Below are 14,080 nucleotides of genomic sequence, written 5' to 3'. Positions count from 1 at the left end.
CTAAATCTCAATATTATGATCACAACAAGTGTGGGCAAATTATTAATTAAATTTTCACGTGGGGTAACTTGTTGCAGGGCAACCACATAACCGGTTCCATGTCTTCCGATTGGATGATTAATGATCAGTTTCTTGAGAACTTTAAAGTAGTGTAGTAAAGTGAAGGAGTGTATTGTGTATGTGAGCAAACATGGTTCACGTTGCACATGGGGCAACTTGTTGCAGGTCCAACCACATAACCGGTCCCATGTGTTCGACTTGGATGACTAAAGTACCCAAGAAACTTGAGGTTGGTATGAGGGAGTGTATTGTGTGTGTGAGCAACCTACATGTTACTTATCTGCCTGAATCTCAATATTCTGATCACAACAACTCTGGGCAAATTACAAGTCAGCACCAGTGCTGCATGCATTGTTTTGCACTTTTATAATCACATCACCAAAAGTAGGTTATTGGTTTTACCAAAAGTATTTGCCAGTATGTTTAAACTACAAACCTATAAAGTATTTTGAAACAAAATATGATGCCATTTTTTTCCAACTAAATAAAATACAAATGACAACAAAGTATTTTGTATTTCAAATACATGTATCAGACATGCCTATCCCTGGCTTTTGGCTGCAGCAACTCAAGCTAGGTAGTACTGATTGTTTTGTGTTTGTTTTGTGTTTATGTTAGTTTTGATCCAATTTGACAGCTTTGCTATGTTGCCCACCCAAAATTTCTACCAGCCCACCCAAATATAGTAGCCTAGCCTAGGTTAGAACCAGCCCTGCCCTGCATGGAGACATATTTTACGATAATAATGGAGAAAATGTTAGCAAAACTTTAGGTTTTTGTTAATGGAATCTCCCTCCCTCATTCATCTATTTGCGCAACAGCCCACATTCTGCGTTCAATCCAGCGAGACAAGTGAAATAAATGTGGTTTTTTTTTAAAGCGGACATCGCCATAGGCACGATATTTAGGCTACCTCTGTTAGGCCTACAAAAAGTTCCGAATTAAGGAGTATTTCCTGATCTGGGAAACCTTTCGGTCCGCGGTTCTGTAATATCATTCAATTGTGCCGCAAATTAACAGACAGAAGTGGGGCGTAATTTTAATTAATGGCTCCGTAGACTAGCAATCTACTCGTCGAGGAGGCTCATAATTTGAGAAAAGCTGCAGATCATAGACAGAGAAAGCTCTGGGAACAGAATGCAGGCATATGATTTTGTTGTCACACGCTACTATGGAAAATGAACTTTATAAAGCCCGGCTCGGCCAAAAAAAAAAAGTATGCCAGATGGCCAGTCTAGCCCTGCGTTCAGTAATTATTTAAGCAAAAGTGGAACGTGCGCAATGTTTCATTTATCCCTCCTGATTGGGACGAATAAAACAGGCATGGGGGACGAAAGAAACAGTTTAGCCTAAGCTATGTAAACTTCCCATAATTTCAATATTTTACAACAAATGCTTGTCTGGTTGAATGGTCATACATGTCTTCAGAATATCGCTACCTGTAGCCTGCGATGAGTGTTTAGTTAGTAGGCCTAAGCTTGATGAACCATAAATGAAAAGTTTTCTTAACATTACATTAGGACATTATTGCCATTAAACACTTTTACAAAAGTATAGGCCTAGCCTACAGTTAACACTTAATGACCTAGCAAATGTCGACGACTTCAGTGTGTGATTAGATAAATAGGCACTGGCAGATGCAATAAATAGATATCTTTGCGTGTTAGCACAAGCAGTAGCCTGTAGGCCAATAAAGGCAAGCGTGTTTGCCACTTACATTTCTGACGTCTGATACTTCAAACTGCTGCAAGTGCATCAAGAAAGGTCCTGCCTTAGACCATGTTAATGGCCAATCGTAGACTAAGATTTGGGGGTGGCACCTGGGGTGGCCAATCGAATCTCAAGGGTGGCCTGTGCCACCCGGAGCCACCCCTCTGGCTCCACCCCTGGAAAGTGGTAATTGTCAGGGTCCAAGCAAAATGGCAAGAAGTGCCCTTTAGCAGAATGAAGGTGGGGTTGTAGTACCCCCTATGGACCGAATGGCACAAAATGTGGTGCTTCCAGAGAATGTATTATTGATTGTGTGTACCAAGTCTGAATAGGATTGGACCTTTATAGGCTAGTGACAAATGGTCAGAAAGGGCTTTAGTTTTTGAGATACCCCTACCGGAGGTAGAACTAAACCCAACAATGTTTATCCTTATCTCTAAGGGCTCCCATATATGAAATGGATTCTTAGCTGAAAATATTTTACTGCTAAGATTGTTAAATTAACAGATATTGTTATACACCCCAAAACCAAAAAATAACTAAAATATAGCCTGTCCGTATTGGAGTTAAGGCATATAAATTAGTGCAGATCAATCACACAAGCTCTGAGAGATTTGAAACTTGGCATGTTTATAGTCAGGAAGTTGCTTTACCTACTAGAAAAGACTGGATGTGAATATCTTGATGTATGGAATGAATAGAGACATGTAAACATACACCTAAAATAAGCGGACATGCAAAAAATGAATATCTATGCAGAATGTTTTCATTTACTTTGTAACTGCTTTACCAGGGATTATCATAGCAACACATATGATGGCTTATGGAAAAGGTGGGGTTGTACTGAATCCAACAATACCAAATATGTAAATATAGTATGACGAATCAGGGTGTTCTGTCACTCAATGTATGAGGTGTCCAAAATGAAAGAAAACGGAACACTGGCAAAATACAGTCTCCAAGTCCAAATCACATTATCAGTGGTGAGGAGAATGTTGACATTCATTGTTACTGCAAGGTAAGTTACATAAGGTAAGTGCTGCTCTATATTTACATTTAATAATGATACATTTAATATGTCCCAGTATTAAACAATTCATATGAAACACAGATGCAATTGAATCAGGTTAACATTGGAATGGAACACCTTTATTAAAACATTTATATTCACTTGAATTTTGTTTTGGTCAAGTCATTACTGAATAATGGAAAATAATATTGCATATCATGTCATGTAGAGTGAACTACTGTGAGTGTCACAAATCAGTGAGCAGCAGCAAGAAGGCTGAGTATCAAATACTGAGAGTTTCAAATACTGAGAGATTGTTTCATTTGTGGGAAGGCCAGCTCTAGATCAGAACCTCTGACAGCCATTTCGACTGGTACAGGGGCAATGTAAATTATAGGCCAAGTATACTTGCGTATACAAGGAATTTGGTCTCTGCATTTATCCCATCCGTGAATTAGTGAACACACAGCACACAGTGAACACAATTAGGTGTTAACTAGTGAAGAGGAAAAATTTCAGAATTTTCATTTAATTGAAAATAAAGTTGAATTACACATGCAACATTAGTCAGAGGGCTAAGTACTTTCTTAGCTAGGGAAAGTAGTTTCTACAACTAACTTAGGGGTGAAGTAAGCAGTGTAGGCTTAGGTAGTGTAGGTGTAAGACAAAAGCTAACAATATTATGTTCCATTATTCAGTAATGACCTAACCAAAACAAAATTCAAGTGAATGTAAATATTTTAATAAAGGTGTTCCATTCCAGTGTTAACCTGATTCAATTGAATCTGTGTTTCATATGAAATGTATCATTATTAAATGTAAATATGGATCAGCACTTGCCTTGCAGTAACAATGAATTTATCAACATTCTTCTCACCACTGATAATGTGATTTGGACTTGAGAATGTATTTTGCTAGTGTTCTGTTTTCTTTCATTTTGGACACCTCATACATTGAGTGACAGAACACCCTAACTTGTCATACTATATTTACATATTTGGTATTGTTGGATTCAGTACAACCCCACCTTTCCCATAAGCCATCATATGTGTTTCTATGATAATCCCTGGTAAAGCAGCTACAAAGTAAATGAAAACATTCTGCATAGATATTTATTTTTTGCATGTCCGCTTATTTTAGGTGTATGTTTACATGTCTCTATTCATTCCATAGATCAAGATATTCACATCCAGTCTTTTCTAGTAGGTAAAGCAACTTCCTGACTATAAACATGCCAAGTTTCAAATCTCTCAGAGCTTGTGTGATTGATCTGCACTAGTTTACATGCCTTAACTCCCATACGGACAGGCTATATTTTAGTCCTTTTTTGGTTTTTCGGGTGTATAACAATATCTGTTAATTTAACAATCGTAGCAGTAAAATATTTGTAGCTATGAATCCATTTCATATATGGGAGACCTTAGAGATAAGGAAAAACATTGTTGCGTTTAGTTCTACCTCCGGTAGGGGTATCTCAAAAATGTGGGGCCATTGTCACTAGCCTATTAAAGAATATGATATAGGTAATAGAATTGTTATAGGCCACGTCACACTGGGATCATTGGTTCGTTGGATGTAGGAGATAAATAGAAAGAAGAATTTGTCAGAAAATTCCATACAGTTCTGGAGATATCAGCAAAAATATAAAATGCTTATTATAGCTCCCCCTATGGAAAGAAATGGGTATTTTCTGTTTTGTGAGATCTGTTTTGTGTGCCTCCAAAGAATGCCTTATTGATTGTATGTATCACTGAGCACCACTGAGCACTGAACATGGGTAATAGAATCATTATAGGCCACATCCTAAAAGTTGATTGATGCATAATTTTCAAATGGAGCGACGAATCAAAAATCAGATAAAGTCAATCTGTTAGGCTTGGTCTGTTGATGAAGTGTACCGAATTCTGTGGGAATCGGATCAACGGTCTAGGAGATTAGTTTCACTTTTGAGATTTTTGAAAATGCCGAGACAATTTACCATGGTCAGTTGGCATTGCTGACTTCATTTGATGCATGAGGAACAAGAGGAAATAACCCTAATAATAATAATAATAATAATAATAATAATAATAATAGAATAATCAGAACAAAAACAATAGGATTCCCACAGCTTTTCTGCTTGGACCCCTAACAACAGGAGTCCTACAGCTTTGCTGCTTGGATCTCTAAAAATCTCTCTGGGCTTCACTGGGTCTTAACAGGGTCAAACTGTATTGATTAGTGATTAGTTAAATTCCCGGCTTCCACCATTGAGCAAGGCACTTAACCCCAAGTTGTTTCCGGGGACAATGTCCCTTGTAATTAAATTGACATATGTAAGTCACTTTGGATGAAAAGTGTCTGCTAAATTAATAAATGCAAATATAAATGTGATCATGCAACAAGCACAGGGGAAGTTAAATGGAAAATGTCATAATGACCGTGTTTTTAGCCTGGAAGCCAGCCGAATTTAACCTGCCCACAAAATTTGAAGTCGGGAAATTCAGTCTAGACTGGCTCTATTGAGAAGTCTCCATGCTTGCACCAGACCGGTTCACATCAATCAAATTGTCTGGACGGGCTTTATACAATGATGGACAGATTAGCAACAGTGCCCAGTCATTCATGTCACCTGAGCACACTTGAGTTGATATTGCATCGCTAGAGAAGCTAAATCTTTATATTCAGCTATCTCATTTGTTGTACAAGATATGGACTGCACAATAACTTGGAAAAAAAAACAGAAAACTGTGATCAAGGCATTTGCCTGTATCAGTTGAAACACACCCCATAATCACATCCCAATGGTGCGGTACCAGACTCAAATTCTGAATAGAAATTAGTCTGGCTACGTCAGGCTAGTGCATTATAGTTTGAAAGCATACCATTTTGCAGACAGTAGATGAAAGGGATTCTAATGAGATTTAGATATGTTGGTCGCAAGAGGCCACTGCAGCCCATTTCATCTAAAAAATGCCTTTGTCCACCAGATGAGATTTTGTCCCATATTATATGCTTTAATTAAATGATTAGGCTGTCTAAAAGTTTCGTTTTGTGTTTTTAAGTATTTGTTTAGCACTAGCAGAGACTAGGAGACAAATCACTAATGGGAAAATGAATGGGGGTTTATGAAGCCACTTGCTTCATAACGCTGAGTTGAGAGTGGGAGCTGCCATGTAATGTAAATAGCCAATTGCATTGTTGGAATTGGCCTTATTGAGGCCATGCTGATGCTTGATTATGGCCATGCTGTGAAAGTTGATGCATGGAGTGAGCAAGTTAACACAAAGAATAACATCATTTTTAGCTTAATTTGAGCAACTGGAGGAGCTATTTACAATGTTCAATTCAGATTTAAACAAGGATTCACCTGATGTACTTTTAATGTAGATAAAACATTCCTATTTGGAGTTACAGATGTTTCCCTATTTGAGTAGAAGCCTGACCTGTTAGTCCAAAAAAAACTTCAGGGAGGGATCACTAAGATGGCCACTGAGATGCAAGACTTGCCTAAACAGACTTTACAGTTCTCATGGATGCATCCTAATGCATTTGCTTATTGTAGTTGCATCATATCATGTGGTGATGAGTTGAGAGTTGAATAGAGTTGAGTAGTATGAGATCATCCTAAAAGGGAGGTTTGAAACTGCAAATTTACATCCGATTGGTTGAGACAGAGATACAGTAACACCATGGTTTGTGAAATAGGGGCTTAGTTGGTTGGTTGTCACTAGGATGCAGAGCGCTGCAGGGAAGAAGCTTCCTCTGAACCTACTGGTTTAGGTGATGAGAGACCTGTATTGACGCCTCTCAGAGATATGCAGGGGAGTGAACAACATATGCAGAACAGTCTGTGGTTGGGGTGAGATTAGTCTTTGATGATTCTGCATGCCTTGCGCAAGCGTTGCTTGCCCTGGATGGCCTCGATGGAGGGTAGAGCAGAGCAGTTGCCATACCATACTGTGACACAGTTGGTGAGGATGCTGTCGATGGTGCAGCAGTAGAAGTTCACCAGAATCTAAGGGGACAGGTGGACCTTCCTTAGTCTCCTCAGGAAGAAGAAACGCTGGTGAGCCTTCTTGATCAGGGTAGAGGTGTTGAGGGCCCAAGATGTGGACACCCAGAAACTTGAAGCTGGTGACATGCTCCAGAACACAATTTGAATTTGCTCAGCGAGTGAGTCTGGCAATTAGCCTGACGTAGCCATACTCAATTCTAGCCAGAATATGAGTCTGATACTGCTCCATTGGGACGCAATTATGGGGAGTGTTTCAACCGATACAGGGGGGAATGCCTCTGCACTCAATTGGATAGACCTAACCAATCAGAGCAACGAAATAACTTTAACCGTGAGATGTAGGAAGAACACACAATCCATCCTTCTTCTCCACAAATGCCTTAACATTGTTTTCTGGTCTTTTGTAAAACTGCCTACAGCCTATATCCCCTCCGTTTTTAAAAATAATTCTGTTGAACACTGATATGCTACAAACATGTTATAAACAGCTGGGAAAGGCTGTCGCAAATCCCTCGAACAGGTGGTCAATCTGAGATTTCAAACGAACAAGGGAACAACATGTCACAATGCAACTCACTGTTTTCCCTTGATGAAAGTGAAACCATGAGCTAAAAAGTTGTCATGTTCTTCATGTTTATGTGATATCTGGGAATAGCCCCTCAGACTAGCCTAGAAATCTAGACGCACCCTAGTGGCAGCAAATTTAATTTGCTGCCCGGGCTAGTCTAGCAACTCTACGTTGGCTTGCAAGCTGGAAAAATTAAACTTCGATTGGGCCAATCACATTGTGTATAGAGTCGTTAGGCGGGCTTAACATAATGATTGATGGCAGAGTTGAAACGGTTCAGCGTGAATTCACTGCTACTTGAAAACAAAGAAGATGAATTTGCTGTTGGCGAACAGCGTGACACGAGTTAAGCTTTTTTTAAGTTGGCAAAAGTTTGAACTAGCCAACTAGCTCCGCTGGAGGGAAAATGCATGGGACTCATGAGTTGTAGCGCTATCCTATTGCGTGCAGAGGGAATTTGAAAGACAACCGATTATCCCGCCCCTCGGACTGAGCACTGCAAACGGTGAGTCCCCAGACCCTACATTTTAATGTGGGTCTGGCTCGTCAGGCTACCCTCAGACAGTTCTGATGGCAAAACAAATGACATTGAATGAAACAGACTGAATTGAAAAGCAAAAAATAAAATAAAAATACATTATGTACATTTGGATATATTTATTTTTCATTCAAACACAAGAGAACAAAATGAACAACTTGTAGTTTTGTTTGTATTTGTGAGTTGTACTGTAATACATAAATGACAAAAAAAAAAACTCAATGATCTTTTGGGATAAATAAATACTAATTACTTGGCTTTGTCTCTTTTTTCAAGGTCAAGTTACCAGTTTTCAAGTTCCAAGACTTTAGGCATAGCCTTTCTAATTTTTTTGTTGAAGAAACTGACCCTTACTTTTTCCAGGAATGGAAGACGCTATTAATTCTGTAATCCTAATTCAGTTCCTGTTGCTGATCTCAGTTGTTCTGTAGCTGTTCTCAGTGGTTTGGGTGACATTGCACGGACTTGAACTCCATTGTCTTGTCTCATATACTGTATCTTGAACCTTTGATCCACAACTCAAACCAGAACCTGTGAATGTATTGCTGTGATGTTATTGCTCTACTTTTGCAATTCACACCTGATGTGAATCCAAATTGGAGAAGGGCCCATTCCCTTGATGTCACCTGGCACAGAATGACCTACACATGCTTCCATGAGAGAGAGGCATAGATCCACACATGGTAGTCAAAAACTGGCATGAGATTTTGCAACACTGGCAAAAAATAGACTGCGATAGGGACATGGAGATAGCGGAGGCCAGACGGTATAAAGGGCTGAGAAAAAAACACCCCATCCCTGTAGGTGTTGCTGATTGTTCACCATGGCCATGTTGGGACTCCTGCTGGCCGCGGCCCTTTGTCTGGGCTCTGCCTCTGCTGCTTCTGTGAGCTTGGTTGATTTTGATGACCTTTGGTTAAAACATTTCTTTAAAAGATTAAACAGATAATCATGTACAGACAGTATGCCATTAAAGTGTAGCCTGTCATGTGTGCTATATAATGTTGTGTTAGACATATTACATTGCTATTTTCATCTGTTCTATTTTTTTTTTTTGTTGATGTACATAAAGGTATTCAGGGTCTGATTTATTTATTGCACTTTTGTTTTCAGCTGGGAACTGTGATGACCGAAGGGGGGATGGTCTCTGGAGACAACTATGGTGTTTCTGGACTCTTCCGCTACATGGATGTTTTCAAGGGAATCCCCTTCGCCGCTCCCCCTGGTCGCTTTGAGAAACCTCAACCCCACCCTGGCTGGGATGGTAGGTGACCCAAGACTCCATGAAGCTGTAATGGCTGTGTGGTTACACTTCTCTTGATGAGTCAGACATTAAGTATCCTTACAGTCAATGTGCACTGCTGTGCCATGATGACCCATTGATGAATTTGAACATGAATCTGCCAGGAAGGCCTGTGGAAGTATGCATCACTTGTCATGACAAGTGTATATGGCTAAATGTAAAGCTGCGTCATTCGTGATAATTTTCAATAAGATTTCCAATAATGTCAATAAAAGTTTCTACAATCATTTTCAAGTAAGACTCCAAAATAAATGTATAGCTTCCAAAGCAACAGTAACTTTGATGCAGGGCTCTTAAAGTCTTTAACATATTATATAAAAAATGGGTATAAAAACACTTTATAATAACTACACACAATTCGTCATTTATTAAGCCTTTGTTACTTATTAGTTAATGGTTTGTTCATCATTAGTAATGTATTGTTCATACATAATTTATCATCAGTAAAGCATTTGTTCACACAGTTATAAATGGTTTGTTCATAGTAAAAAAAGCCTATATCTAAAATATGTTAATACATTACTTACAATACAATACTTAATAAATGATGCAATAATATGTGTTTTATGTTAATATTTCCATTATTTAACCAATGTGACATGCACTAATGATTAGTTAGGGTGAGGACATATATTTTATAAACCACTTCCTAATACTATAATTCATGATTAATTCAGGAGTTACAAGTGGTTAGTTAATGATATTTTGTGAGCTCATCTAAAGTCTAAAAGAAATTACTAATGATGAACAAACCATTAACTAATAAGTAACAAAGGCTTAGTAAATTACGAATTGTAGTTATTATAAAGTGTTACCAAAAAATGCAATATGGAAACTTGATATGTCTTATACATATGTTATGCATATAAAGCAAGAACAGCTATTTCTTATACTATTAAACTCTTATGTTTTACATGGCCATCTGTCCCATTTCTTTTCCTGTTTGTAGGTGTTCTGAAAGCCAAAGACTTCAGGAAGAGATGTCTGCAGGTCAACCTTATCCAGACAATGACACGCGGTGATGAGGACTGTCTCTACCTCAACATCTGGGTACCCCAGGGACGTAAAGGTATTCAAACCCCCCCCAACCTCATACAAAGGCTCATTTTCTTTTGAATATGCACAAAAGAACCCATCACTGAACCTATCACTCCTGCCCCATAGACTACCACTTCACATAGAGACTTAACTGCTGGGAAAAAAAAATTATGGCCTCAGTATCCTGTATGTTCGTATTCTGACAGGGTACATGTTGCCATTGAACAATCAGTACACACACAATGTCAGTTTTCTTCATTTAGAACACCATCGTTCATGCTTATGACATGATTACAGAGTGCAACGTTTTGCCCTTGAGTATACACAAAACGTTTTGTCTTATACAATATGACATTATTATTATATTATATGTAATGATGGTATTAGTATTGAATATTATGTTCTGTGTTTTTGTGGTAGTTTTGGGACTGTCGAGAAGTGTTTAAAAACTCATCTGTTCACCTTACGCTTAATTAATGAATTATCTTACAGAACTATGGTATATATGTTTATGTTTATGTTTTGTTGATATAAAAAAATATAACATTAAAGTTATTTATATTGTTATTGTTATTAGTATCCATACACACACTTTATTTCCAGCAGTTCTAATCAATGTAAAACATACCCTTATGTCAAATTCTAACCATTTTTTGCAGAGGTCTCTACCAACCTCCCTGTCATGGTCTGGCTCTTTGGGGGTGGCTTCCTTGTCGGTGCTTCCTCCGGAGCAAACTTCCTTGACAACTATCTGTACGATGGAGAGGAGATCGCCAACAGGGGAAATGTCATTGTGGTGACACTGACCTACCGTGTGGGAACTCTGGGCTTCCTCAGTACTGGAGACGACGGCATCCCTGGTAAACAAACAGCAGCACAAACTCTTCAGGAGTCAAGAGAATCTGTAGTCATTTATTGGAGTTACTGAGCTGGATTAAATTATATGAATTGAAACTAATAGAGCGCATTGGATCTGAAAATTAACTGAATTTGGATTAAACTAAGAAGACACATTATGTAGATCTGACTGTAGTTGCTGATCTGACTGGAGAGCTGAACCGAGAAGAATTAACTTTGAAATTTAACTGAACTTGGATTAAACTAAGAAGAAAAGAATTGCAGAGTAATTTATCTGAAGTAGGATTCAGATGGGCCTGACTTAGAAGAAGTGAGAATCTGTACTCATTTACCATAGTTACTGAGCTAAATTGAATGATATAGAATTGAACCAAGTAAAATGATCTGGAGCTGAAACATTTTTGAATTTGGATTAAACTATGAAAAGGCATTATACTGTATAGAGATTAATTAATCCAAAGTGGAATTTAGACTGACCCATACCTGTCAACATTTAGCTTTCCAAAAACGGGAGATTTTTTTTCGGGGGGGGGGTCAGTATTTATACCGGATCTGTGTTTGCATATTTAATACGTTTCATACATGTGTTTCAACACTGCATTTCGGTCGTTGTTTTACCTTACCATTACCTTACGCATGCCAGTTATGTATCCACCAGCTGCCTGCCTGCAGCCTACTTCCAAAACTCCAAAGCTGCTTGCTGTCAGATTTGGTTCCGAGGGAACAAGTTCAGTGTATCAACAACACTCAATAACAGTTTATGTGATGTGTTAATCAATTAAATTCCAACAATTTCACAACAGCTAGTTCTGGAGTAGGCCATTCATCTAGCCCGCTTGCTCACGACGAGACTCAGGCTGCGCAGTTGGCATCCACTTCCTTATTTGGGTTTTGGGTTGCCAGGTTTTAGCCTATGACAAAACGGTTGAAATTGAAACTAAGTGATCGTGTATGTGTAGGGTGTATTTCATACACAATCTGGCAACCTGAATGCATTAATGATTTTAAAATGAAGTTTGATGGCCATGCAAATTACGGGAGTTTTCTGGGAGAAACGGGAGTGTTGACAGGTATGGACTGACCTGAACTAAAAGGAGTGACCCATACCACTGATAGGTAACTACGGCTTGTGGGATCAGCATGCTGGGATTGCCTGGGTGCACAGGAACATCAAGGCTTTTGGTGGAGATCCCGACAACATCACCGTCTTCGGAGAGTCTGCTGGAGGCGCCAGTGTCAACTTCCAGGTAGAAATGTTTCCCTCTCCCTCCCTTTCCCCCTCTCCCTCTCTCTCTCTCCCTCGCTTACTCTTTCTCTAGTACTGGCCTTAGTTATCCAGTTAAACACATCTGTAGTCTCACCCATCTTCTCTATGTTCCCCACAGCTCATTACTCCTATGAATAAGGGGCTCATCCGCAGAGGCATCTCCCAGAGTGGTGTGGCTCTCTGCCCTTGGGCCATCAACAGGAACCCCAGACAGTTTGCTGAGCTGGTAAACACAACACCTGTTGTCAGATTGCTATTACATTATCCTCATGTCTATGTCTTACATATCCAAATATCCATCCCTATTGGACGTATGGAGACGTTCAATCAGTCTTCTTTTTGCCACTAGTTTAATGAGATCAATCCTTCACAGGTTGCCACAAGGGTGGGCTGCCCAACTGATGATAAGATGGTGGCTTGTCTGAAGATGACTGATGCTGTTGCTCTGACTCTTGCTGGCACTTTGGAAATGCACGGGTCTCCGGAAAGTGAGTTGTGGTTGTGGGTAGTTGTTTTGTTTTACCATAATGTAGACCTACATTTTCAAATTGTAAATAGTGTGTTTCTACTCTTCTGAACATTCAAAGCTCTTTACATTCTTGCATTCACTTACACATTCATACACCGATGGTGGAGACTGCTATGCAAGGCGCCAACCAGCACATCAGGAGTAATTTGGAGACCAGTGTCTTGCTCAAGGACACTTTGACAGGTTCAGGAAGAGTCTGGCTTGAACCAACAAATGCACAGAACCAGTTACTGAACAACTCTTCTACCTACTGAACCACCACCGGCCATACCGTAAATAGAGACAGAGACAATAGGCGCCATGTTGAATAACAATATATCTGTAAAGGCCTTTCACATATTGACAAACGTTGATGATAACATGTTATAACGGTGAAAATAGGCGATTTATTTCAACATAGCATATTCACCCATTAGGGCTAGTCATCTGACCTTGGTATCCAACATGGCGGAGTTGGCCAAACTGTGTGTGTGTGTGTGTGTGTGTGTGTGTGTGTGTGTGTGTGTGTGTGTGTGTGTGTGTACTGGTGACTGGTGAAGTGGATGGGTGCAGAAGGGTGTTTTCTTTCCCCTTCCATCGCTTATGGTATTTTCTGATTGGGGGTCTCTCTCCCTCAGCTCCCATTGTCAAAGCCCTGGTCCTCTCTCCTGTCATCGATGGAGACTTCCTGCCTGACGATCCTCGCAATCTGTTCGTCAATGCTGCTGACAGGGACTACATTGCTGGTGCCAATGATATGGACGGCCACATCTTCACTGGACTGGATGTGCCTTCTGTCAATCAGCCTATTCAGTCAACACCCGTGTGAGTGTACAATACTGTCTGCCTACAGTATATTTTTTAATCTAACAATTTATCATTATTTTTTGTTTTCTCTCTTTCTCACTCGCTCTTTTACCTTAGGGAGGATTTGCGGGTCCTTGTGGCTTCCTTCACCAAAGAGAAGGGACAACAGGCTGCTGACCTGGCCTACAATGAGTACACCTCCACCTGGGGGAGCAGGCCTAGCAAGGTAGAGGTGAAGAGGGCTATTGTGGAAGTGGAGACCGACTACACCTTCCTGATTCCCACTCAGGCTGCTCTCTACCAGCATAACAGCATTGCCACGTAAGGCTTCCTGATGTAGACTTTTCTGAATGAAATAGTCAAAGCCCATGCAGCAAACGGCTTCACTTGCCAGGCATTCACACACTCTCATTCTCC

At 39.7% G+C, this 14,080-nt stretch overlaps 1 protein-coding gene across 1 annotated transcript in view; it reads left to right on the top strand.

Annotated features, from left to right (window-relative positions):
- The first annotated feature begins 8,705 nt into the window (after positions 1–8,705).
- Positions 8,706–14,080, top strand: part of LOC125304188 (bile salt-activated lipase-like) — an 8,197-nt gene continuing 2,822 nt past the window's right edge. The window contains exons 1-9 of the mRNA XM_048258256.1: positions 8,706–8,768; positions 8,996–9,146; positions 10,135–10,254; positions 10,883–11,083; positions 12,198–12,328; positions 12,467–12,574; positions 12,722–12,836; positions 13,495–13,681; positions 13,781–13,984. Of these exons, the coding sequence (XP_048114213.1) occupies positions 8,706–8,768; positions 8,996–9,146; positions 10,135–10,254; positions 10,883–11,083; positions 12,198–12,328; positions 12,467–12,574; positions 12,722–12,836; positions 13,495–13,681; positions 13,781–13,984 (1,280 nt within the window). The remainder of the gene's footprint in view (positions 8,769–8,995; positions 9,147–10,134; positions 10,255–10,882; positions 11,084–12,197; positions 12,329–12,466; positions 12,575–12,721; positions 12,837–13,494; positions 13,682–13,780; positions 13,985–14,080) is intronic.

The sequence above is a fragment of the Alosa alosa genome, chromosome 12 (assembly GCF_017589495.1).
Source record: "Alosa alosa isolate M-15738 ecotype Scorff River chromosome 12, AALO_Geno_1.1, whole genome shotgun sequence".
Classification (NCBI taxonomy): domain Eukaryota; kingdom Metazoa; phylum Chordata; class Actinopteri; order Clupeiformes; family Clupeidae; genus Alosa; species Alosa alosa.
This window is presented reverse-complemented; position numbering and strand designations above follow the sequence as displayed.